Here is a 26,829-nt window from a genome sequence, read left to right on the forward strand (position 1 = left end):
TAACTCGTATCTTACAAGAACGATGTATTTGCTCTCATTAACCAATAACTCGTATCTTACAAGAACGATGTATTTGCACTTATTTACCAATAACTCGTATCTTACAAGAATGGTGTATTTGCTCTCATTTACCAATAACTCGTATCTTACAAGAACGATGTATTTGCTCTCATTAACCAATAACTCGTATCTTACAAGAACAATGTATTTGCATTTATTTACCAATAACTCGTATCTTAATTACAAGAACAGTCTAAGTGTATTTGCACTTATTTACCAATAACTCGTATCTTACAAGAATGGTGTATTTGCTCTCATTTACCAATAACTCGTATCTTACAAGAACGATGTATTTGCTCTCATTAACCAATAACTCGTATCTTACAAAATCAATGTATTTGCATTTATTTACCAATAACTCAGATCTTACAAGAACGATGTATTTGCATTTATTTACCAATAACTCGTATCTTACAAGAACGGCGTATTTGCATTGATTTACCAATAACTTGTACCTTACTAGAACGATGTATTTGCTCTCATTAACCAATAACTCGTATCTTACAAGAATGATGTATTTGCATTTATTTACCAATAACTCGTATCTTACAAGAATGGTGTATTTGCACTTATTCACCAATAACTCGTATCTTACAAGAACGGTGTATTTGCACTTATTTACCAATAACTCGTATCTTACAAGAACAGTGTATTTGCACTTATTCACCAATAACTCGTATCTTACAAGAACAGTGTATTTGCACTTATTCACCAATAACTCGTATCTTACAAGAACGGTGTATTTGCACTTATTCACCAATAACTCGTATCTTACAAGAACGGTGTATTTGCACTTATTCACCAATAACTCGTATCTTACAAGAACGGTGTATTTGCACTTATTCACCAATAACTCGTATCTTACAAGAACGGTGTATTTGCACTTATTCACCAATAACTCGTATCTTACAAGAACAGTGTATTTGCACTTATTCACCAATAACTCGTATCTTACAAGAACGGTGTATTTGCACTTATTCACCAATAACTCGTATCTTACAAGAACGGTGTATTTGCACTTATTCACCAATAACTCGTATCTTACAAGAACAGTGTATTTGCACTTATTCACCAATAACTCGTATCTTACAAGAACGGTGTATTTGCACTTATTCACCAATAACTCGTATCTTACAAGAACGGTGTATTTGCACTTATTCACCAATAACTCGTATCTTACAAGAACGGTGTATTTGCACTTATTCACCAATAACTCGTATCTTACAAGAACAGTGTATTTGCACTTATTCACCAATAACTCGTATCTTACAAGAACGGTGTATTTGCACTTATTCACCAATAACTCGTATCTTACAAGAACGGTGTATTTGCACTTATTCACCAATAACTCGTATCTTACAAGAACGATGTATTTGTATTTATTTACCAATAACTTGTATCTTACAAGAACTATGTATTTGCATTTCTTTACCAATAACTTGTATCTTACAAGAACGATGTATTTGCATTTATTTACCAACAACTAATTACGGTGACATGAGTCAAGACCATCTGAATCGTACTCTAGCATAGTCCATTATTATATTACAAGACAGCAACCCCAGTGACAATCTTCTTTCACAGGTTAAGTTTTGCATTCTGTTTTCTATCTTTTGTAGTATTATAATTTAATCTTAATATTTTCTCTCTCTGTAATGTATTAACATATTATTTTATCTATTTGTTTGTAAACTTTTGTAACCATTGCCAATCCCTCCAGGGCAAGTGTTAATAAAATTAAATAAATAAATTAAAATAGTTACTCGTAGTTTATTTTACCGTAACATAGAGTTTTTTCTATACAGTAGTGATTTATTAAATGTAACTCGAAAATCTTCACAGTATTTTGTAATGAATCTGAAAAATAAAATGCATTAAGGATCACACAATAAAATGTTGCTTCATACAAAATTGTTACAAATTGAAACATTAATTTTGGTGTTTTGCATAGCAGAGCCTGATGGGTCGCCAGTGCCATGTCTGTGTATCTTTGGAAACTTGCGTCACTGAAATCAACAACATGTCAGGGAACCTGGAGCATTCCTGGAAAGATTTTTTGTGTGCGTGTGTGTAAACTTGCGTCGTTGAAATCGACAACATAATAGTTACAGGAGTTAGACAAAACCAGTCGGATTCGTCACCATGACCGGGCGTGTTGTGAAGCATATAAAATCTGGAAATGAAATGCCGCCACGGTGAGAGACATGAAAGAAGGTGATAATTTTTGACAAATGACCAGTTTACACCTCGACATTCACGACTGGCCAAGTTGTGCATTGTTTTCCCGGCCGAGTTAGAATCTGGCCGAGTTCTGTTGTATTCTGTATAACATTGATATGAACTTCCGCCGGTAAACTATCTCCACACTGAGGACAACAAATAAATAATATAATAAAAATGCTGAGGACAACAAATAAATAATATAATTATTGTGACTTGGTAAGAGTTCCTTTAGGGACCCCACCCTAAAATTTGTTTCCAGTACCTTATTATTATTTAAATGACTGGTTGGAGTGTATGGTACCTAATTTTAAGGTGACAGTTATATTAAAGCTAGGGACATATACAATTCAATGCATGATTTTCAATTTTTTCATGTGAATTATAATTTGGAAAAACTTATGGCACAATTCCATAAGCCATACCTACATGTACACACGAATTGGTAATGTCACAAAATGCATGACCTTCAATCGGGGTTGTTTCCTCGGTGTATACGAATTGTAAATACAAATTACAATAAAGATAAATAAATTTATCATTACACATAAGGTAAAACAAATTACGTGACAATATAATGATAATAATGGTAATAAATCCTAGCTTAACAGTTGAACAGAACGATCATATAGTCAGTTGGGTCACGCCAAGGGTCCACACTTCGTTACAAAATGGCTGTATGGTTGAAACTGGGTCATGGCGTGACGGGTGAGGAAGACATCATTAAACACTCACAAAATCACAATAAAACGGGGAAGTGGTTGCATATTACGGCATAGTCAACATGGGAAATAAAAAAACGCCCAATACAAACGACATGGGTTCGAATCACACTAGATACACACTCACCAGAACCGAAGCAATCAGAAACCAGCAATCGTTTTGGCTTTCCCATTCAACTCATCGGAACATTGGAATAGTTAAAAAAAATGAACACCACTCAGTGACCAACATTGTGGCGTGGTACACAAGCGTGTCATCGAGATAAAACAAAATTAGCTTGAAAAGGCAGTGGGTGCGAGTCCCGCTCAGAGCTACCGTAAAAACGTAAATCAAATAAACTGAAATCCCCCAAACCATAACAAGTAAACAAAGAACGTCGCAAAAAAGTAATAAACTTCACAAAACTCCACCATGCAAAACTGAATGAATAAATAAAATAACTTGCGTCTTTAACTGGACGACGCGCAATTTGTTCAATAGTTTCCAGATTGTGACAAGTCAAGGTACATGTAAGTTTTGTTAAAGTGTCCATGGTGTTCCCTATATTACGAAAACAATTCAGGCAACAGACGAATATTTTCTGTGGTGTTGTGGAATTTATACTGTGTCTGTGGAATTGTTGATTGAGGGTTCGAAGTCAGTTAACATTTGGTTAGAAAGTTTCACAATTAAATCAAATATCCAATGATACCAGTATATTTATTTCATTATTTTAACAACTTGCAATGGTGGAAGTTGATCAAACACGAGTTCTTACACCTAAATAAGTATCAAATATTTGTCAACACATTCATTCTCTCAATTTAACAACTTGTAATTGTGGGAATTAATCAAACGCGAGTTGTCTACACCAAAATAAGTTTAGAATACTTATCCACCACACATTTATTCTCTCAATTTAACAACTAGTAATGGTGTAAAATTATTAAACGAAAGTTGTCTTCACCAAAATAAGTCTCAAACATTTGTTCACACATTTATTTTCACAATTTAACAACTTGTAATGGTGGAAGTTAATTAAACTTGACTTGTTTACAGCAAAATAAGTATTAAGGATGCTGTATATGTTTTTTTGCTTTGAAACCCAAAATTCTACTTTTTAGCTCTGCTGTCGACTTTGTCGAGTGGAGCTTATCATATGAGTGATTGTCCGTTGTCTGTGTCAATGTTTTACTTTTTCGACTTCTTGAATGCTTTGATACTTGGTGTATATGTACCTTGGGTAGACCTCTCTCAGATTTGCTCATTTTGTAATGATATCTTTAATTCTCTAATTTTGGTGAATATTTTTGTCATTTTTGGTAAAAAGTGATATTTTTGACTTCTTGTTAAAAACCGTAAGTCCAATTGCTTTGATATTACATACATAGGTACTACTTGTGGACCTCTTTCAGATTTGTTCATTTTGTAATGATATCTTTAATTCTCTAATTTTGGTGAATATTTTTGTCATTTTTGGTAAAAAGTGATATTTTTGACTTCTTGTTAAAAACCGTAAGTCCAATTGCTTTGATATTACATACATAGGTACTACATGTGGACCTCTCTCAGATTTGTTCAATTTGTAATGATATCTTTAATTCTCTAATTTTGGTGAATATTTTTGTCATTTTTGGTAAAAAGTGATATTTTTGACTTCTTGTTAAAAACCGTAAGTCCAATTGCTTTGTTATTACATACATAGGTACTACATGTGGACCTCTTTCAGATTTGTTCATTTTGTAATGATATTTGTTAAGTTCGTGGTGATATCTTCAATTACTTAATTTTGATCATTTTTGTCATTTTTGGTGAAAAGTGATATTTTTGAATTCTTGTTGAAAACAGCAAGTCCCGTTGCTTTGATACTATACATATTGTTCATTTTCTAATGATATCTTCTGTTCTTCAATTGAAATTCGGATGCAGTCCGAAAACGGGGACTTATGTTTTGACCTCTGTGTGTGCGTGTGTGCGTGCGTGCGTGCGTGCGTGCGTGCGTGCGTGCGTGCGTGCGTGCGTCCGGACCTGTATCTTAGAAATGCCTGGACCAAGCACAATCAAACTTCATACATACATCGTACATGATATTATACATATACACGTCAATTTGTTTCACGATCTGATTCAAAATGGCCGAATGGCGGCCATTTTTGTGCTAAACAATCCTAAAAATCAACCATTTCTCGGCTGTTTACAGATGGATTTTGTTCAAACTTGGTATATACATTAGACATTATGGGACCTTGATGCAAATAATTTTGTTTTTCAGATAAGATTCAAAATGGCCGACTGGCGGCCATTTTGTATTAATGAATTTGGTTCTCGTGCCATATCTCTGACTTGCTTTCACTGATTATCATGTTCAAATTTTAAATATTTGTTATACATCATGTCATAGATATACAGATATATTGGTTTGACGATCCTATTCAAAATGGCCGAATAGTGGCCTTTTTTGTACTAAACAATCATCAAATATCAACCATTTCTGGCATTTATGGATGGATTTCGTTCAAACTTGGTACATATATTAGACATTACAGGTTCAAAATGGCTGTCTGGCAGCCATATTGTTTTAATGAATGGGCTTCTAGAACCATATCTCCAACTTGTTTTGACTGATAATATTTTCAAATATAAAATATTCATTATACATTATGTCATAGATAAACAGATATATTGGTTTGACTATCCTATTCAAAATGGCCGAATGGTGGTCATTTTTGTGCTAAAAAATCATCAAATATCAAGCATTTAAGAATGGATTTCGTTCAAACTTGGTACATACATTAGACATTACGGGTTCCTGATACTCGTCATTTTATTTTTCAGATTGGATTCAAAATGGTTGACTTGGAAGCCATTTTGTTTTAATGATTAGGCTTCTAGAGCCATATCTCTTAAGGTAAAGATGCAGGTTCTAGGGCACTTGGGAGTGAATTTTTTTTTTTGCTTTTTATTATCCAAAAAGTCTTGGCTATAGACTGTTGAAATTTTATAGAATTGTGAATAGTTGAACATACTCAAAAAACGATTTTAAAATATAGATAACAGGTGCAAAATTGTCTCTTTTGAATGATTAGCAAGATTTAGCAAGGCTGTACATAAATAATAAAAAAAAAATGGTGAAAAAAAGTAATGACGGGATCTCCATATTATGCACTGTATTTAACTTTTTACTTAACGATAATACATTTAAATTTGAAACTGTAACAGCCATTTTAATTATGAGCATTAGCAAACTTCTTACTGAGTGAATTGTTATGCAAACTAGCAATTATCTCAGCTTCTTTTAAGGTCACATTCCAGAACTTTAAAAAAAAATAGCTCCTAGACGCTTTGACCTTTTGTTTTGAAATTTTCACAAATGATTGACAATGTGTTAATCTTCAAAAGGCCGTCGGGTCATTGTTTTTAGTTGAATAGTGTTACAGCAATCGTACAGACAACTAGCCTGGGTGTTAATTTATGCATAAAATTGAAGTAGTGAAATTTGAGCTGCTGCCCTACAAAATTGACAACTGGTAGACAGTTTTCAAAACGGCGCTTTCTTCATAGTAAACAGATGTACCCATAAACCAATTTTGACAGGAAACAGATGCATGGTTTAGAAGCTAATTTTTTTTAAATCACTTTTGACCAAAAAAGCACATTTTTGTGCATATTTCAAACTACAGTGTCCATAAAAATAAAATACTAACAAAACTTTAAAATTCATACAATAAGCTTTCCGAAAATATATAGTTTTGTGGACAAGGGAGGTCATCTTGGTTTCCTAACTAACTAATTAAAATACCTGTCATGTAAACTGCATCTCTACCTTAAATGCTTTGACTTATTGTATTTAAATTTTTATATATTCGTTATACATCATGTTATATATATATACATGTATTCAAAATGGCTGATTTTTAATGCTGTTCCAGAGCAATATCTCTCAATATGGTCAAGTACTTGTTTGACGATCAGATACAAATGTCAATCATTTTAATGTTAAAAAATCATGTTCCTGACATGGTTATATACCAGCTATATTACTATAAACAAAACTATATATCTTAAATTTGATAACTGACGGGGACTTTGCCATGCATGGCTTGTCAATGCTGGACTACAAGGTACAAACACTCAGTAGGAAAAAAAGTGAATTGGATGTTTTTATAGGGTGTAAAAATCAATTTTTGTTAATTAAAAACAAAAGCACATGTCATTGTTTTGAAAGCTATGTTTTAATTAATCAGCCAAAGACATAATAGACAGATAATTTGCATAATAGTCACCACCCATAGCAAATATAAACAGTCTCTTGCATTCAGTACAAGCTCAGACTAGTAATACAAGTATTAGTAGTCCGAGGTACAAGTTACACGCATTCCATTTACAATCGTCCACAAATTTAATTTTGTTGAATTTCTTGCTCTTCAAGCAGTCGACTATAAAACCGTCTTGGGGACGACTATGACAGAGACAAAAGAAAATGAATCCGAGGAAATTTGGAGAAGAACATCGACAGTATTATGAAAATTTAAACATGGAAGGTGCTAACGTTAGTACCTTTCCATGATTTAATCGATCAGACCATGGAGGTAGTAGATTTGAGCACATGGCAGACTTAGTTTTCATCACCAAATTATGTGTCATGGACTCGTTGACCACAATGAGTCGGAAGTGAAACACTTAGCTTGGACTTGGCCACACGCAAAGCCTGAGACAAGCAGCTGTAAAAGAAAACGTACAGGTCTGTGTGTGAGCACCCTTGTTTTATTTTTCTTAGTCTTCACATTCTCAATAACTTGACGGATTCAATGAAGTTAGATTTGTTATACATGATATAGAAAGTGAACTGAATGTAAGATACCGGCAGTAGTCCCCGCCAGCAGTTGTTCCGGTACTATGTATTACGCGTTGAAGATGGAAATAGAATCATCGCACTAATTTTATCACAACAGTTTTGGGAACTAAAAAACAGAAACACGATTTATGGCGAACAGGTTATCTTACAAATCTACAAAATAATAACGGAGCAAACAAACTGAAAATTTTCACCACCCGGTCGACAGACAATTTTAAACCCAAGCGATCGCATCTCCTGATTCAGTTCAGCACTCGCTGTGACTTCTCCCCCCTCATTGCCATTCAAATCAGATAATACAGATCTTCGTCGAAACATCTTGCGTAGTAAAATAAAATCTATGTTCCCTCTCAAACGGCGCTGGGATTTTTCTATTTTCATATTTGTTTCGAAATTACGTTCTAATTTCTGAATACCGGAAAGAACCAGATCGCATTGTTTTTTTCAAGATAGCTAAATTATTATTTCTTCTCCAACTATCATGTAGATATATCTCAATTAACGCGGAATGGTGGTGAGCGTCGTCTGAAAAACTAAATTCATTTATTCATTGGTTCAATTATTTTTTTTTACCGAAAATGGCTTTCTGTGTTTACACAGAGTTCACCTGACTATACACGTCTATACACGTCCATACACACACTATCTTGTCGATTTCATATCCAGTGTGAAATAGGCTTACCATCAATATATAGCTTTGTGTGGTTCAGTAAATATTTTATATGAAAATATCAGTTTAGAAAATCAATACCAAAAACGTGTACAGCATCCTTAAATATTTGTTGAGACATTTATTCTCTCTATTTAAAAACTTGTAATTGTGGGAATTAATCAAACGTGAGTTGTTTACACCAAAATAAGTCTCAAATATTTGTCCACACATTTATTCTCTCAATTTAACAACTTCTAATTGTGGGAATTAATCAAACATGAGTTGTTTACAACAAAATAAGTATTAAATATTTGTTGAGACATTAATTCTCCCAATTTAACAACTTGTTATTGTAGGGAATAATCAAACGTGACTTGTCTACACCAAAATAAATTCACTACGTTGAATTACCCACCATAGACTCCGGTCAATCGAAATGACTATTTTGAACTGTAGGCATTAATCAGCGATCCTGCCAATGACTGAGAGATAAAATCTAGGTCAGGGGAAGCCCCATGACCCCAAGATTCTTTTCCCTTACGTCACAAACCACGTGACCCAGCCCATATGGCGGTGCCATTCTGGCTGGATATTCTCTGCTTTTTCTCCGCATCGAGCGGGGATGAAGTCTAGCGCTCTGCCTGGATCGCTTGCTTTTTTCTGTCCTGGTTTCTAGCTTGGGTTGTTTCCGCAGCTGGTAGGATAAGTTTTTCTTGTCATTTTTACCCTTGTGTCGTTTTCTTTTTTGTGTGTAGCATTTTTCACAACAAAGAGATAAAACCCTGCGTCGTAGTTTAATTACTTGTTGATTTCGTTACGTCACCTTTTCCAACTGTAGTTCGCTTCCCTCATGCATGTTGTCTCCATTTTATGCTTGATCTACGTATTTAGAAATGAATAGATGTAATGACAGCACCAGAAGCTCGTTGTCGCTTGTTTTGTCTTCTCGTTTTTTGGGTTGACTGTGCAATGGTTGTATTCAGAATTTACCAGCATAGAACCCGCATATGATATACTTTTTGTCATGGCTGTGTGCAGGGTTCCTTGAATGCATGTGTTTTTCACTGGAGTTCACTCTCGAACACTCTCTCTCTCTCACATATTTAAGTGGAAAGGAGACAGTTCGCTGACTACTTACGGTTGCTTCAACGCTTATTGAGCAGGGTCTTTTCAGGTTGGGTCCCGTCGTAGGGGGTCAGACTTTGATTGCTGACCCAGCCCGAACGACCACAAGGGTCCCTGCGCATAGGCGATAAGTCAGTCTCAGCATTTTTGCAGACAGATTTTTCTACCATCAGCACTCTCTGGAAGCTCCCAGGTCTCGCTTTTTTGACCTATGCCCTCATGCAGAACTGCTTTGGTCTTTACTTCGAAAGCATACTACCCCCTAAATTAGGGTTTTGAGTCTAGCTTTGGGTCTCCGTAGCAGCATTTTTTGCTTCTTGCTCCGGGGACAGCACAGGCAAGGTAAGACACCACCCTCTTTTGGGTCTTAACTAGGTGATGAGTGATTGTTGTAGAGTGTTTCATCCCGGACTGGGAAAAGACTTTCATCATTTTCTGTTTGCTCGGAAAACCCACCACCTATCAGCATATGAATAGTCATTTTGACTGACCAGAGTCTATGATGGGTAATTGAACGTAGTGAATTTAGGCAGAGGGTTTTCTGAACCTGCCTATTCACATACTTCATACCCACCATAGACCCCCCCCCCCCCCCAACAGCCCCACTCTTTCCATAGCGTTGGACCAAGTCCTTGATGCAGAGAGAAAGGAACCAGAGTGAATAAGGGAAAAGAATCTTGGGGTCATGTTGCTTACCCTGACTTAGATTCTATCTCTCAGTCATTGGCAGAATTGCTGATTATTGCCTACAGTTCAAAATAGTCATTTTGATTGACCGGAGTCTATGGTGGGTATGAACTATGTGAATAGGCGGGTTCGGAGAACTCTCTGCAGAAGTTGATTACATCAAAATAAGTCCCAAATATTCGTCCACACATTTATTTTCAGAATTTAACAACTTGTAATGGTGGAAATTAATTAAACAGGACTTGTTTAATCATTTGACAACTTACCAGTAGACAGTGCACAAAAGAGTATCATTATTGAGCTACAATTATTAACAGGAACGTGTCTTGGTATTAGGGTTAGGGTCGGGTCAGGTATGGTCAACACAAATGGCAAACACCAAATTGGCTGAGACTCATGGTGTATACTAATGGGTTATCACATACTTATAGTTTACACAAGGAGAAAAACACCAAATTGGCAATATTATTGACAATTGTGACTCAATAAGGGAAATATGTAGTATATCTTTATATATACACACTAGATAGTCTCATCAAATGTAAAGACAAGTCAGTCCATTGTGGTCTTGTGGGTCAGTTGTCTACATAGTGATCAGGAAACAAACACTAACTTGCAATAAAGCTAAGTATTACAACAAATTATTTATTTGTGTTACTACCCACATGGTTCATTGGATTTGTACACTGTCGGCAATATGAGAGCTTGCAGTTTTGAATCCTCTGGTCTTCAGTCCTCAAAATAGGAATAGGGTTAACAGCTGCAAGTCACATGTACACCAACATACACAAGGATCGTTGCTGCTCTCCAAATTGGTCCTTTCTTTTGTATTAAGGATTGCTAATTCCCCCTTTTAACTCTTGCCCCTCAAAATAATACATCACCTCTTTTAGAATGTATTGACCCACAAATTAATGAATATTCATGAGCGCAGAAACTGCCACGTCATGAAAAGAAAAAATTGCATAAAGTGTAGGTACGTCTTCTGGAATTATGCAAAACTTTTTAATTATCAACAATTTAAGAAACCAATATTTTACATTATTATCTTGCCACCACAGAAGCTTAATTATTGAACTGCATTGATGACACATTAACTTACTCTAAGTAGTCAACTGATATACAAACTTTGGTCAACATACTAGTTTATAGTAATATTTTGGATTTCATGCGATTTTAATCATCATTGAATTCCATTTTTTGGTGTAATTAAGATGTTAATTTGGTTAAATAAATAGGATATTTTTTTTGCACAGTAACTGGCAAAATACTGTATTATTGATATGGTTACAGTGCACAGTAACTGGTAAAATAATGTATTACCAATATGGTTATAGTGCACAGTAACTGGTAAAATAATGTATAATTAATATGGTTACAGTGCACAGTAACTGGTAAAATACTGTATTCTTGATATGGTTGCAGTGCACAGTAACTGGTAAAATACTGTATTATTAATATGGTTACAGTGCACAGTAACTGGTAAAATACTGTATAATTGATATGGTTGCAGTGCACAGTAACTGGTAAAATACTGTATTCTTGATATGGTTGCAGTGCACAGTAACTGGTAAAATACTGTATTATTAATATGGTTACAGTGCACAGTAACTGGTAAAATACTGTATAATTGATATGGTTGTAGTGCACAGTAACTGGTAAAATACTGTATTCTTGATATGGTTGCAGTGCATAGTAACTGGTAAAATACTGTATTATTAATATGGTTACAGTGCACAGTAACTGGTAAAATACTGTATAATTGATATGGTTGCAGTGCACAGTAACTGGTAAAATACTGTATTATTAATATGGTTACAGTGCACAGTAACTGGTAAAATACTGTATAATTGATATGGTTGCAGTGCACAGTAACTGGTAAAATACTGTATTCTTGATATGGTTGCAGTGCACAGTAACTGGTAAAATACTGTATTATTAATATGGTTACAGTGCACAGTAACTGGTAAAATACTGTATAATTGATATGGTTGTAGTGCACAGTAACTGGTAAAATACTGTATTCTTGATATGGTTGCAGTGCATAGTAACTGGTAAAATACTGTATTATTAATATGGTTACAGTGCACAGTAACTGGTAAAATACTGTATAATTGATATGGTTGTAGTGCACAGTAACTGGTAAAATACTGTATTCTTGATATGGTTGCAGTGCATAGTAACTGGTAAAATACTGTATTATTAATATGGTTACAGTGCACAGTAACTGGTAAAATACTGTATAATTGATATGGTTGCAGTGCACAGTAACTGGTAAAATACTGTATTATTAATATGGTTACAGTGCACAGTAACTGGTAAAATACTGTATAATTGATATGGTTGCAGTGCACAGTAACTGGTAAAATACTGTATTCTTGATATGGTTGCAGTGCACAGTAACTGGTAAAATACTGTATTATTAATATGGTTACAGTGCACAGTAACTGGTAAAATACTGTATAATTGATATGGTTGTAGTGCACAGTAACTGGTAAAATACTGTATTCTTGATATGGTTGCAGTGCATAGTAACTGGTAAAATACTGTATTATTAATATGGTTACAGTGCACAGTAACTGGTAAAATACTGTATAATTGATATGGTTGTAGTGCACAGTAACTGGTAAAATACTATATCATTGATATGGTTGTGGTGCACAGTAACTGGTAAAATACTGTATTATTAATATGGTTACAGTGCACAGTAACTGGTAAATATAAAACGTTTTAAATTTGATTTTCTGTCATTACAGCTGCCCCAGTTGTAGAGAAAGCTCTTTCACTGGCACCAGAAGGATCAACTGTTATATACTGTGGAGTAGGTAACAGAGATTTGTAAGTACTATTTTTAGCTATAATGGTTTGGGACTAAAATGGTATGCCCTTATATATTCTGTTCAGACTAGTTATTCATATTTCTGTAAAAATACATATTTGATATGTTTTGTTTGTGTGTATTGTATTTCCAGTTGGAAAGATCAAAGCAATGATTTCAGAAAACATCCTCAATTCAAAGTAACTGGTGTACCAACATTGCTGCAAATAGGCACAGTAAGTTACAATATCAAATTTATAATTATTGAATTGATATTATTGTGAATTTCACTTCTACGCTAATTTGATATAAACGGTGGGGAAAATTATCTCTTGCACTCTGACCAGGATATAAATTTGTAACATACTTTATTATTGTGTCATACAGTCATGAATATTTATGGGATATGATTTTGTCATTTGTTTACTACATGTAGTTGGAAAAGGTTTAAATGTATTTGCCATCTAACAGTTTATAGATACATGTAGTTGTGTCTGTCAATAGTAGGTTTAATTTACAAGTTTGAAATCTGCATATTAATGACTTTATATATGTGTTTGTATTGTTATCTCTATTTATGTAGCTGTTCCTTGAATACTTTAAGAACCACATTTCACAAACCTGATTAGTTCAGGTTGAAATCTGTGCATATTGAATACTTATTTAATTTGCATAAATCAGACAATTTTCTGATATTTCAATAACCATTAGATTTCAATGAAATGTGATACATAAGTGAGCTTGCGCTATTCACAGACATTCTTATATTAAGGTTGAAACTGTACATGATAATTTGCATAAATTGGACATCTCTCTGATTTTTGTCTATTTGTGTTCTTGCAAACTACAGATGTACGATGAAATCTGTTTCTATTGTTTTAATATTTCTGTTAGTACCTTATGAACTTCCATACTGTGGGTCAGATTTCTTTCACAATGTGCATCAAAGCAGAACAAGCATCTTGTTTTAAAGGATAGTATTAATAATTCCTTCTCCACTACCCTCAGCACATGAAAGCTCTTTGTAAACTTTTTGGGTTATTTGGTGGACTTTGGTCACTTGTTTTTTTGATTGCTTGTTTATTTTTTGGTGTTTTTTCCCTGTTAAGTATGTAAATGGCGAAACTTGTGTTACCGCGACTTGTGACCCTCTTGTGACACGAGGGATGATTGTCAGTGCTCTGGCTTCAGTGTGTGATGCAATGATAGACATGTTCATTAATATTCCACCAATTAGTGTTAACTCATCAAAATTGAAATTTGATTTGTCTTTATAAACCGTGCTTTGAACAGTCTTCTACTGTTATTTGACCCACATAAAATGCAAATGCATTCCTCAGTTCTTGGTGAAAGCTTGTTTTTGTGCAATCACAAATGTGAGAAAAATAAACAAGAGACAAGTCTAATTGTATGTCTCTATGTCTGATTATTTGGTTCATGCCATTAGGTTACTAAAAAAAGGTAAACAAATCCTTGATCACCATAAAATTTTTAAAAAAACCTGAGTGTATATAGTGAAATTGTGAAAATGACATATATTATTCTTAATATTATTGTTGCACATCACTAAACTTATATTTAATTTAATTAGTTCCAATTTTGATAATAGTTTTCCATTAATGGTATATTCAATGACTGTAGACTGTACAACAGATAGTGCCGATATAAAAACCATAGACCATATAGAAGATAGTCTATGAGAAAACATACTTAATACATGTATATTATCGGAACGTTAACATATGACTTGCTTAAAAATGGGAATCTTTAAATTTATTCTATTCATATTTTTGACTATCATACAATACAAACTCAAGAGAAAAAAACCCGACTGCACTTTCTTTTCGTTCTTAAGCACAGTTTGAAACTACCACTAAATACAAGGTTTTCACTATTAGTAGTTGATATATAATAGATGTGATCTATCAATTATTTAGTTACTTTCCATTTTATTATTTACATGTGCTCATTTTATATTTATTATATTTTCCTGTCAGCCAAAACGACTGGTGGAAGAACAGTTGATGAAAGAAGATCTCCTACAGATGTTTTTTGAAGAATAGAAATAAACAATTGCCTATAATTAATTTTATTTTAGAAAATTATGTATTTCCATGCCAACTGTACTCATCAGCATACATCTAATTTGTCATATAATCTAAAGGATAACAAGCACAATGATTATTGTAGCAGTGACAATGACATTTCACTGGAACCGCAGTGTTATTTCACTCGGGTCCTTAAGGCAAACACAATGTCATTTCACTTTGGACTTTAAGAAAAGTTTATACCTGGGAATGCTGTTAAAATCATAAAATTTTAGTAGCATATTATACATTTTGTGAATGATGATTGTAAATGTAATTTCAGCACTGACACATGGCATTTGATTTTGTATCTGCTGGTTTCCAATGACATGAACTGGTGTGCTATTAATGTTGCTTTGACATTGGCTTCAGTACCATCAGATTTGTTCATTTCATGGTGACAATGTTTGATAATATATGTTATTTTGAGATTGGTTCATGGTGATTTCATGACAATAAAATATTGCATTATTGGCTTTGTTAGCTCCATGTGAATGCAGCATTATTTGTATAATATGACATGTTTTAAGACAGCCTTTTTAACCAGCATGTGAACATTTAGCTTACGTAACTGCAGGTGAAATCACTTTTGACATAAATACACAGAGAACTGTTGTATGTGATGTAGAACGTGTCTATTACAGTACCTGTACTGTTTACTTGATGATTTCAAACTGTTATATCTGAAGAATTTCAAATGGATAGATATATTCTGGACATCAAATATATTTTAAGAAGTCACTTATATCATAAAGCCCTGATAATTGAAAAATATATTTTATTACCAGAAAGTACCCCAATGCCCCAACATAAAGGCTATAAACAGTAACCCCCCCCCAAATCCCAACATGAAGTCTTTCCAGTAGAAATGTCCCAATCTGTAGTCTAAAAAATGGTCCAGGGGTAGCCACCGTAACTGACCCCCCCCCCCCACCATTTTCCCCAACATGAAGGCTAAAAAACAAGAGGTACTCCCAACATATAAACTAAAAAAACCCAGGGACTCCCAGCATGAAGGTTAAAAAGTACTCCAGAGACTCCCAACATGAAGATTAAAAACCCCAGGGACCCCCAACATGAAGGCTTAAAAGCACCCCAGGGACTCCCAACATGAAGGCTAAAAAGCACCCCAGGGACTCCCAACATGAGGGCTAAAAAGAACCCCAGGGACTCCCAGCATGAAGCCTAAAAAGCACCCCAGGGACTCTCAACATGAAGGCTAAAAAGTACCTCCAGGGACTCCCAAAATGAAGATCAAAAACCCCAGGGACTCTTAGCAAGAAGGCTAAAAAGCACCCTAGGGACTCCCAACATGCAGGCTAAAAAGTACCTCCAGGGACTCCCAACATGAAGGTTAAAAAAAAACCCAGGGACTCCCAACATGAAGGCTAAAAAGCACCCCTGGGACTCCCGACATGAATGCTAAAAAGTACCCCAGCGACTCCCCACATGAAGGCTAAAAAGTACCCCAGCGACTCCCCACATGAAGGCTAAAAAGTACCCCTGGGACTCCCGACATGAAGGCTAAAAAGCACCCCGGGGACTCCCAATATGAAGGCTAAAAAGCACCCCTGGGACTCCCGACATGAAGGCTAAAAAGTACCCCAGCGACTCCCCACATGAAGGCTAAAAAGTACCCCAGGGACTCCCAACAAGAAGGCTAAAAAGCACCCTGGGGACTCATAACAAGAAGCTTTAAAAAGTGACTTCCAGTAGAAACGGCCCAAACTGAACTCTACCCCAGAGTACCTAACATGAAAGCTAAAATGTACCCCCTCCAAGAGTCGCCCCAAAACTGAAGTTTTAAAAAGTGCCAGTGGGCGGACTGAACTCATCTTGAAGTCCACAACAGTGCCCCCCTCCTCCGTGTGAGCCGTCCAATCTGAAGTCTCCCCATAAAGCCACCCAACCATAAATTTAAAGAGTGGTCCCAGAGTTGAACTACTGAACACCGAAGTGGGAGTATTCCAACCATGAATACTGTCGTCGTCGTTAAATAAAAGATTTACTCCATCATAATTAAAATAATTAACCACTATTGAAACACAGGTAATTGAACTTGAACGACGCTTTTGTATTTGCTAACTGAACGCCACGGTGAACGACGGAAAATAACATTGACACTAGAGGGCGCGAATGTATAAGACCATTCTAAACTAGGCAGTTGGCGGGTCGTGGAAGGTGACAACGGTGTTTTTCACATTGACGGTAGTGTATATGTTATTCAAAATAGCTAAAAGGTTGGCTGAAATACTAGCCTGTACGTGTCTCCTACCATAACTCTGATCGCCGAGAAACGCGAGTAGAATACTAGCCCGTTCTCGTCAAACATTAAAAGTCCGTGAAAAGTAATGCATTCGTACGGCCCCAGATGTATCTCCGTCACGGGCGACGGTGGCCCGAAATGGCGTCAAACATTACAAAACATAGTGACAATTGTAATATATTCACATTTTAGGTTTTTAGACTATAATTCTATTCTAATTCAAATGATTACCACAATTTCCGAGGCAGATGTGATACATATAATCCCCGGTGCATACCTATGTGTTGAGTAATCGTGATGTGCTGTGCGTTAGAGCGCCACTACAGGTAGAGAGGTCGCCGTATATGTTTAAATACGGTGAATACTAAATTGTGAGTGTGGTCGGATTGAAATCCCGTATATGGATTACGACTGAAACCCTGCCATTTGTTTTGTCAATTCGGGGTCATACGACTATTTTATTGAAAGAATACAATCGATTGGAGAAAGTGGAAATGTCGACCGTTTACCAGGTGCTCACGGAGTGTAAAGAAGATCTGGTTTCAGCGATTGAGTCACATAAAAACAATCCTAATACGTTCATCTTTTTCACCGGAGCTTTGGGTGAGAGCTGTGAAAGCTGGTGCGAAGACTGCAAAGACGGTATGATACTTTATTATTGAATACATTTAAATAATATTACTGTGCGTGTTCCCTACATTACGAAAATGTTGTATTCAATACACGTTTGCTATATTTGCTATTATGTGCCATACCTTTAAGTAACCCGAGACGAATGACCCCTTTTGAACCCCACCTGTATATAGCCGATAGCATCACCTTTAGATTACAGACAATAACTGAGAAAAACAGACGGCATGACTCGGTATTTGCATTTTCACATGCACGCTAGGCTTGTGCCACAGTGAACCTGTCCACCACAAAATGCGAAATCTCTGTTAAATTTTCACTCATGACAATACGATGACCTTTTGAATGGGTCACTGTGAAATGTCGGCTGTTTGAATAGCTAGCAATATATTGCAATGAAACCGATAAATAAGTATATGTGTCAATTTAGCAACTATATTGAATCACTTAATATCATATTTTAAAAATGTGCACTCAATATCATTCACAATAATCGTGGCATTGACAACGGGGTGGTGCGCCATATGTTGACAACACGTCATCATTACGTCATGCCAGTGCCCACCAAGCAGGAGTCCCATTTAATAAGACCGGGCTGATTTTGAATGACTCGTTGTCATCGATCCTAAATCTTGCATTAATTTCGAAATACAGTCGTATATTGTATAATATAATCACACGTAGCAGGATCGTACCTGCATCTCATTCCCATTCCATGGGCTATTTAAAACTGCGCAAGCGCATTACGGTGACGTACTGCATAATGAAAGGGACAGAACAATCCAGTCGCTATCCGAAAATGAAATATTGTAAAAAAAACAATTTCCATCTTTTTCTTTCTACATTGTTTGTATTTATTTATATAGATGGTTTGCATATTTAATTATTCCTTATCAAATGAAAATCAAATCAAATAAAAAGCTATTTCCGTAGCGTCAAGTTCGTAATGTTGTATTGCTTTGTACCTCGGACGTTATTGATAAACGTGTTTGTAAATTGCGCATACATTACAAACTACGAGTAAAGTGGTGACGTGTGTGTAAATTACACATACTAGTACCTTGCAAACTACGAGTAAAGTGATGACGTGTGTGTAAATTGAACATACATCGCAAACTACGAGTAAAGTGATGACGTGTGTGTAAATTGCGCATACATTGTAAACTACGAGTAAAGTGACGACGTGTGTGTAAATTAAACATGCCTTGCAAACTACGAGTAAATTGATGACGTGTGTGTGAATTGCGCATACCTTGCAAACTACGAGTAAAGTGATGACGTGTGTGTAAATTGCGCATACATTGTAAACTACGAGTAAAGTGACGACGTGTGTGTAAATTAAACATGCTTTGCAAACTACGAGTAACTTGATGACGTGTGTGTGAATTACATATACATTGCAAACTACAAGTAAAGTTACGTAAGGAAAGATACACTCCGGGAAATATCTGACTTACGGGCCAGCTGACAACAATTCAAAGCTTGACAGTCACGTGATAACCGTGTCCTCACGTGATAATAGTGTTTTGAACCTCTTCCTTTATTTATGCAATATTAGACTGTTATGAATGTAAGCATACTGTTTGACACGTATTCAGTCATCAATTCAATTGCCATAGCATTCTAAAATATCGCGTGATTTCTGACTTGAATTGATGATTGTCTGGCAACTGAATAAGTCATTGAACTCTGTGTGTGATTGAAGTCAGGGTAATGGGAACTTGGAACGCATAGTTTGTATTACGTTACTTACACGGAATGTGATGCTGTGTTCATGTTCGTTATATATATAGTATGTGACGTCAGATGAGCAATATGTAACATCTTTTTATTATATGTTGAATATTATTATATGTTTTCGTTATTTTAATCCAATTATTTGAAACAAATGTGCTAAGACATTGAGGTATGGACGAGGATTTATAAACACGATCCGCGCACGTAAAGAAAATAACGAGTGTGCACACGTGCACATTGCATTTGAGTGTACGCACAGTTCAAATCTTGCATACACCAACAATGATGTAAATAACTATAGCGGGATCTCGATTTTAAATGTTTGAATACAATGTTGAACTCACTCTTAAATGAGAATTTGATAAAATGGTTGGAGGGAATATCTGTTTCAGTCCGGATTATACGACCATGGACGGTATATTGGCTCTGCATTCCATCATTTCAAACGAAGGCAACTGTACTACTCGTTCGTTGATTTTTCAATGCCATTCGATATAATAATCACTTGTATAAGCTTATAATGTTATCTTACAGTGTTACTCCACACACAGGCAATGTGTAGTAACATTAGGTCATATGTTGAACACAGAGTGGAGGATCAGTATCATCGGGTGTAGTAAGACAAGACTGTATGCCGAGTCCTCATTTCAGGATTTTTCCTGGGAGAGCTAGAACATTAAACCCTGGAAAAATACATATTAGTAAACAAATTATCTAAAACTGTGACAATATAAATGTGATCGTTAAGCAATCTTTTATGCAGTCGATGTGGTTATTTTTAGTAACTAAGTTGTATTCTTAAAATGGCATATAAAGGAAATTTAACAAAAGTTATAACCTTTTGTAAAGGACAGTACAGTATCTCTATTGGGGATAGATGGACTGTGGGTGAACACTTGGCTAGATTGGTTTTATGGTGGAAAACAAATTGTTGCTGTATCTTATTAAATATATATATATGTTTATTTATCTCACTAAAAATGTGTAGTTACAGCTGTTAAAGACTTAGCAAGTTAAGTTAGCATAAAACGAAATCCGTTCTATCGAAAGTCAGTTCATCACTACATGATGGTTCTGAAATTTTGAAACTTAAATTGTTTAAGGAATTATACAAAAAACAATCGAAAATTATATAATTTAAAAGCTCAGGGAAGACACGCTTGGATCACTCTTAAAAGGAAATAGGATATTATCGTATGAGTTTGGTAATGTGTGGATTGTCAGGGGAATATTAAACAAAGATGGGTTGATGTTACAACTCGACACTTGACTATCAGACATGTATAAATAAAAAAAAGTGGCTGTGTTTACTACAACCAGAAAAGAACCTGTCACATGTCATCGAGTTACAGAAATGACCACGCCCATATGTGTGAAACCATGCCCAAATTGTAAGTCGGTGTTCAATTGACAGTTAACAGAACTTCGAGTTACGGGCAATATACATTTTGGTTTTTGTTGAACGTCCACATTTAGTAACTCGAACTTTAAATAACAGTTAACCAAAGTTGTTGTGGGCGTGATCATTTCTATAACTCGATGTTTTTGTGATTCGATGTATTCAATATTTTGCTTGCAGATATTTCCTTGGTGTTTCCACACGGTCACCTAACAATTGTGTACTGGGCGAGTGTGGAAGATGGTCTATTTTCTTTTACACCGCAAAACGATGCATAAAATATTGGGCAAAAATCATCAATATGCCAACTAACAGATACCCACGTAAATGCTACAACATGTTGTATAACATCGATAAATCGGGGGTGAGGGCGAAACCTACCTGGGTTAAAACTATTGTTTTTTGTGTAAATTAGAACATGTTTGGTATTCACAGAAAGTTGACAATATTTGTAAATGTATTTTCATGTCGTTTTAGGATATGCCTACATTTTGAGTGGCTTACTAATATTTGTTCCTTAAACAAACTGGTTACATATCGGGAATTTAAGGTTACATTGCAGCTAGAAAAATACTTAAAATCTGTTGGAATTTATTCCCATAGAGTAGCATTGAAAGAGATCGTGGTGTAATTGAGAGAGACAAACTTATTTGCCCTTTTTGTGACATAGATGATTTTGTTACTTCTCAAAATTCTGACATTTTACAACCACTGGCTGCACACATCTTTCATGCATTGAAACTTAGGAACGAGATATGTAATTTTATTTAAATATTCTGTAAAGTATTTTTATTTTTCGAATATTCTTCTTGTACGTGTAAATGACCTTGAATTTGTGAATGCAGACCATATATATCCGTAACTCAATTTCCATAACTCAAACAATTCAACATCTCCACCTATATATATAGTTTGGTACTAGTGCTAGTAATATCTAGTAATATGGTTAAAGCTACTAGGTTAGTACCAGTGCTAGTAATATCTAGTAATATGGTTGAAGGTACTAGGTTAATACCAGAGCAGTAATATCTAGTAATATGGTTAAAGCTACTAGTTTGGTACCAGTGCTAGTAATATCTCGTAATATGGTTAATGCTACTAGGTTAGTACCAGTGCTAGTAATATATAGTAATATGGTTAAAGCTACTAGGTTAGTACCAGTGCTAGTAATATCTAGTAATATGGTTGAAGGTACTAGGTTAATACCAGAGCAGTAATATCTAGTAATATGGTTAAAGCTACTAGTTTGGTACCAGTGCTAGTAATATCTCGTAATATGGTTAAAGCTACTAGGTTAGTACCAGTGCTAGTAATATCTAGTAATATGGTTGAAGGTACTAGGTTAGTACCAGTGCAGTAATATCTAGTAATATGGTTAAAGCTACTAGTTTGGTACTAGTGCTAGTAATATCTAGTAATATGGTTAAAGCTACTAGGTTAGTACCAGTGCTAGTAATATCTAGTAATATGGTTGAAGGTACTAGGTTAGTACCAGTGCAGTAATATCTAGTAATATGGTTAAAGCTACTAGTTTGGTACCAGTGCTAGTAATATCTCGTAATATGGTTAAAGCTACTAGGTTAGTACCAGTGCAGTAATATCCAGTAATATGGTTAAAGCTACTAGTTTGGTACCAGTGCTAGTAATATCTAGTAATATGGTTAAAGGTACTAGTTTGGTACCAGTGCTAGTAATATCTAGTAATATGGTTAAAGCTACTAGGTTAGTACCAGTGCTAGTAATATCTAGTAATATGGTTGAAGGTACTAGGTTAGTACCAGTGCAGTAATATCTAGTAATATGGTTAAAGCTACTAGTTTGGTACCAGTGCTAGTAATATCTCGTAATATGGTTAAAGCTACTAGGTTAGTACCAGTGCTAGTAATATCTAGTAATATGGTTGAAGGTACTAGGTTAGTACCAGTGCAGTAATATCTAGTAATATGGTTAAAGCTACTAGTTTGGTACTAGTGCTAGTAATATCTAGTAATATGGTTAAAGCTACTAGGTTAGTACCAGTGCTAGTAATATCTAGTAATATGGTTGAAGGTACTAGGTTAGTACCAGTGCAGTAATATCTAGTAATATGGTTAAAGCTACTAGTTTGGTACCAGTGCTAGTAATATCTCGTAATATGGTTAAAGCTACTAGGTTAGTACCAGTGCAGTAATATCCAGTAATATGGTTAAAGCTACTAGTTTGGTACCAGTGCTAGTAATATCTAGTAATATGGTTAAAGCTACTAGGTTAGTACCAGTGCTAGTAATATCTAGTAATATGGTTGAAGGTACTAGGTTAGTACCAGTGCAGTAATATCTAGTAATATGGTTAAAGCTACTAGTTTGGTACCAGTGCTAGTAATATCTCGTAATATGGTTAAAGCTACTAGGTTAGTACCAGTGCTAGTAATATCTAATAATATGGTTGAAGGTACTAGGTTAGTACCAGTGCAGTAATATCTAGTAATATGGTTAAAGCTACTAGTTTGGTACCAGTGCTAGTAATATCTAGTAATATGGTTAAAGCTACTAAGTTAGTACCAGTGCTAGTAATATCTAGTAATATGGTTAAAGCTACTAGGTTAGTACCAGTGCTAGTAATAATTAGTAATATGGTTGAAGGTACTAGGTTAGTACCAGTGCAGTAATATCTAGTAATATGGTTAAAGCTACTAGTTTGGTACCAGTGCTAGTAATATCTAGTAATATGGTTGAAGCTACTAGTTTGGTACCAGTGCGAGTAATATCTAGTAATATGGTTGAAGCTACTAGTTTGGTACCAGTGCAGTAATATCTAGTAATATGGTTAAAGCTACTAGTTTGGTACCAGTGCTAGTAATATATAGTAATATGGTTAAAGCTACTAAGTTAGTACCAGTGCTAGTAATATCTAGTAATATGGTTGAAGCTACTAGGTTAGTACCAGTGCAGTAATATCTAGTAATATGGTTAAAGCTACTAGTTTGGTACCAGTGCTAGTAATATCTAGTAATATGGTTGAAGCTACTAGTTTGGTACCAGTGCAGTAATATCTAGTAATATGGTTAAAGCTACTAGTTTGGTACCAGTGCTAGTAATATCTAGTAATATGGTTGAAGCTACTAGGTTAGTACCAGTGCTAGTAATATCTGGTAATATGGTTGAAGCTACTAGTTTGGTACCAGTGCAGTAATACCTAGTAATATGGTTAAAGCTACTAGTTTGGTACCAGTGCTAGTAATATCTAGTAATATGGTTATTGCTTAGTACTAATGTTAGTGATGTGGTTATTGCTACTAGCTTAGTACTAATGTTAGTGATGTGGTTATTGCTACTAGCTTAGTACTAATATTGGTACTAATGCTAGTATTGTGGTTATTGCTACCAGCTTGGTAGTAATGTGGTTATTGCTACCAGCTTGGTACTAATGCTAGTAATGTGGTTATTGCTAATAGCTTGGTAGTAATGTGTTTATTGCTACTAGCTTGGTACTAATGCTAGTAATGTGGTTATTGCTGCCAGCTTGGTACTAATGCTCATAACGTAGTTATTGCTACTAGCTTGGTACTAATGCTAGTAATGTAATTATTACTACTAGCTTGATACTAATGCTAGTAATGTGGTTATTGCTACTAGCTTGGTACTAATGCTAGTAATGTAATTATTACTACTAGCTTGGTACTAATGCTGGTGATGTGGTTATTACTACTAGCTTGGTACTAATGCTAGTAATGTGGTTATTGCTACTAGCTTGGTACTAATGCTAGTAATGTGGTTATTGCTACTAGCTTGGTACTAATGCTAGTAACGTGTTTATTGCTACTAGCTTGGTACTGATTCTAGTAATGTGGTTATTGCTACTCGCTTGTTACTAATGCTAGTAATATGGTTATTGCTAATAGTTTGGTACTAATGCTAGTAATGTGGTTATTCCTAATAGCTTGCTAGTAATGTGGTTATTGCTACCAGTTTGGTACTAATGCTAGTAATGTGGTTATTGCTACTAGCTTGGTAGTAATGTGGTTATTGCTACTAGGTTGGCACTAATGCTAGTAATGTGGTTATTGCTACTAGCTTGGTAGTAATGTGGTTATTGCTGCTAGCTTGGTACTAATGCTAGTAATGTGGTTATTGCTACTAGTTTGGTACTAATGCTAGTAACGTGTTTATTGCTACTAGCTTGGTACTAATGCTAGTAATGTGGTTATTGCTTATAAATTGGTAGTAATGTGGTTATTGCTACTAGGTTGGTACTAATGGTAGTAATTTGGTTATTGCTACTAGCTTGGTACTAATGCTAGTAATGTGGTTATTGCTACCAGCTTGGTATTAATGCCAGTAACGTGTTTATTGCTATTAGCTTGATACCAATTCTAGTAATGTGGTTATTACTACTAGCTTAGTACTAATGCTAGTAACGTGGTTATTGCTACTAGCTTGGTACTAATGCTAGTAATGTGGTTATTGCTACTAGCTTGGTACTAATGCTAGTAATGTGGTTATTGCTACTAGCTTGGTAGTAATGTGGTTATTGCTACTAGCTTGGTACTAATGCTAGTAATGTGGTTATTGCTACCAGCTTGGTACTAATGCTAGTAACGTGGTTATTGCTACTAGCTTGGTACCAATGCTGGTAATGTGCTTATTACTACTAGCTTGATACTAATGCTAGTAATGTAGTTATTGCTACTAGCTTGGTACTAATGCTAGTAATGTGGTTATTGCTACTAGGTTGGCACTAATGCTAGTAATGTGGTTATTGCTACTAGCTTGGTAGTAATGTGGTTATTGCTGCTAGCTTGGTACTAATGCTAGTAATGTGGTTATTGCTACTAGTTTGGTACTAATGCTAGTAACGTGTTTATTGCTACTAGCTTGGTACTAATGCTAGTAATGTGGTTATTGCTTATAAATTGGTAGTAATGTGGTTATTGCTACTAGGTTGGTACTAATGGTAGTAATTTGGTTATTGCTACTAGCTTGGTAGTAATGTGGTTATTGCTACTAGCTTGGTACTAATGCTAGTAATGTGGTTATTGCTACCAGCTTGGTATTAATGCCAGTAACGTGTTTATTGCTATTAGCTTGATACCAATTCTAGTAATGTGGTTATTACTACTAGCTTAGTACTAATGCTAGTAACGTGGTTATTGCTACTAGCTTGGTACTAATGCTAGTAATGTGGTTATTGCTACTAGCTTGGTACTAATGCTAGTAATGTGGTTATTGCTACTAGCTTGGTAGTAATGTGGTTATTGCTACTAGCTTGGTACTAATGCTAGTAATGTGGTTATTGCTACCAGCTTGGTACTAATGCTAGTAACGTGGTTATTGCTACTAGCTTGGTACCAATGCTGGTAATGTGCTTATTACTACTAGCTTGATACTAATGCTAGTAATGTAGTTATTGCTACTAGCTTGGTACTAATGCTAGTAATGTGGTTATTGCTACTAGCTTGGTACTAATGCTAGTAATGTGGTTATTGCTACTAGCTTGGTAGTAATGTGGTTATTGCTACTAGCTTGGTACTAATGCTAGTAATGTGGTTATTGCTACTAGCTTGGTACTAATGCTAGTAATGTGGTTATTGCTACCAGCTTGGTACTAATGCT

At 35.3% G+C, this 26,829-nt stretch overlaps 2 protein-coding genes and 1 long non-coding RNA gene across 3 annotated transcripts in view; 2 read left to right on the forward strand and 1 right to left on the reverse strand.

Moving 5' to 3' along the window:
- LOC146733599 (thioredoxin domain-containing protein 17-like) overlaps positions 1-15,695 on the forward strand; it is a 64,333-nt gene extending 48,638 nt beyond the window's left edge. Inside the window, exons 2-4 of the mRNA XM_085491555.1 lie at positions 13,058-13,139; positions 13,274-13,355; positions 15,117-15,695. Of these exons, the coding sequence (XP_085347681.1) occupies positions 13,058-13,139; positions 13,274-13,355; positions 15,117-15,182 (230 nt within the window). The 3' untranslated portion in view covers positions 15,183-15,695. The remainder of the gene's footprint in view (positions 1-13,057; positions 13,140-13,273; positions 13,356-15,116) is intronic.
- LOC144349545 (uncharacterized) overlaps positions 1-17,785 on the reverse strand; it is a 34,283-nt gene extending 16,498 nt beyond the window's left edge. Inside the window, exon 1 of the long non-coding RNA XR_014926700.1 lies at positions 17,750-17,785. This is a non-coding gene — a long non-coding RNA (uncharacterized LOC144349545). The remainder of the gene's footprint in view (positions 1-17,749) is intronic.
- Positions 17,784-26,829, forward strand: part of LOC102807493 (thioredoxin domain-containing protein 17-like) — a 66,182-nt gene continuing 57,136 nt past the window's right edge. Inside the window, exon 1 of the mRNA XM_085491554.1 lies at positions 17,784-18,114. Within this exon, the coding sequence (XP_085347680.1) occupies positions 17,967-18,114 (148 nt within the window). The 5' untranslated portion in view covers positions 17,784-17,966. The remainder of the gene's footprint in view (positions 18,115-26,829) is intronic.

The sequence above is a fragment of the Saccoglossus kowalevskii genome, chromosome 16 (genome assembly GCF_978046115.1).
Source record: "Saccoglossus kowalevskii chromosome 16, keSacKowa6.1, whole genome shotgun sequence".
NCBI classification, from domain to species: Eukaryota; Metazoa; Hemichordata; class Enteropneusta; family Harrimaniidae; genus Saccoglossus; species Saccoglossus kowalevskii.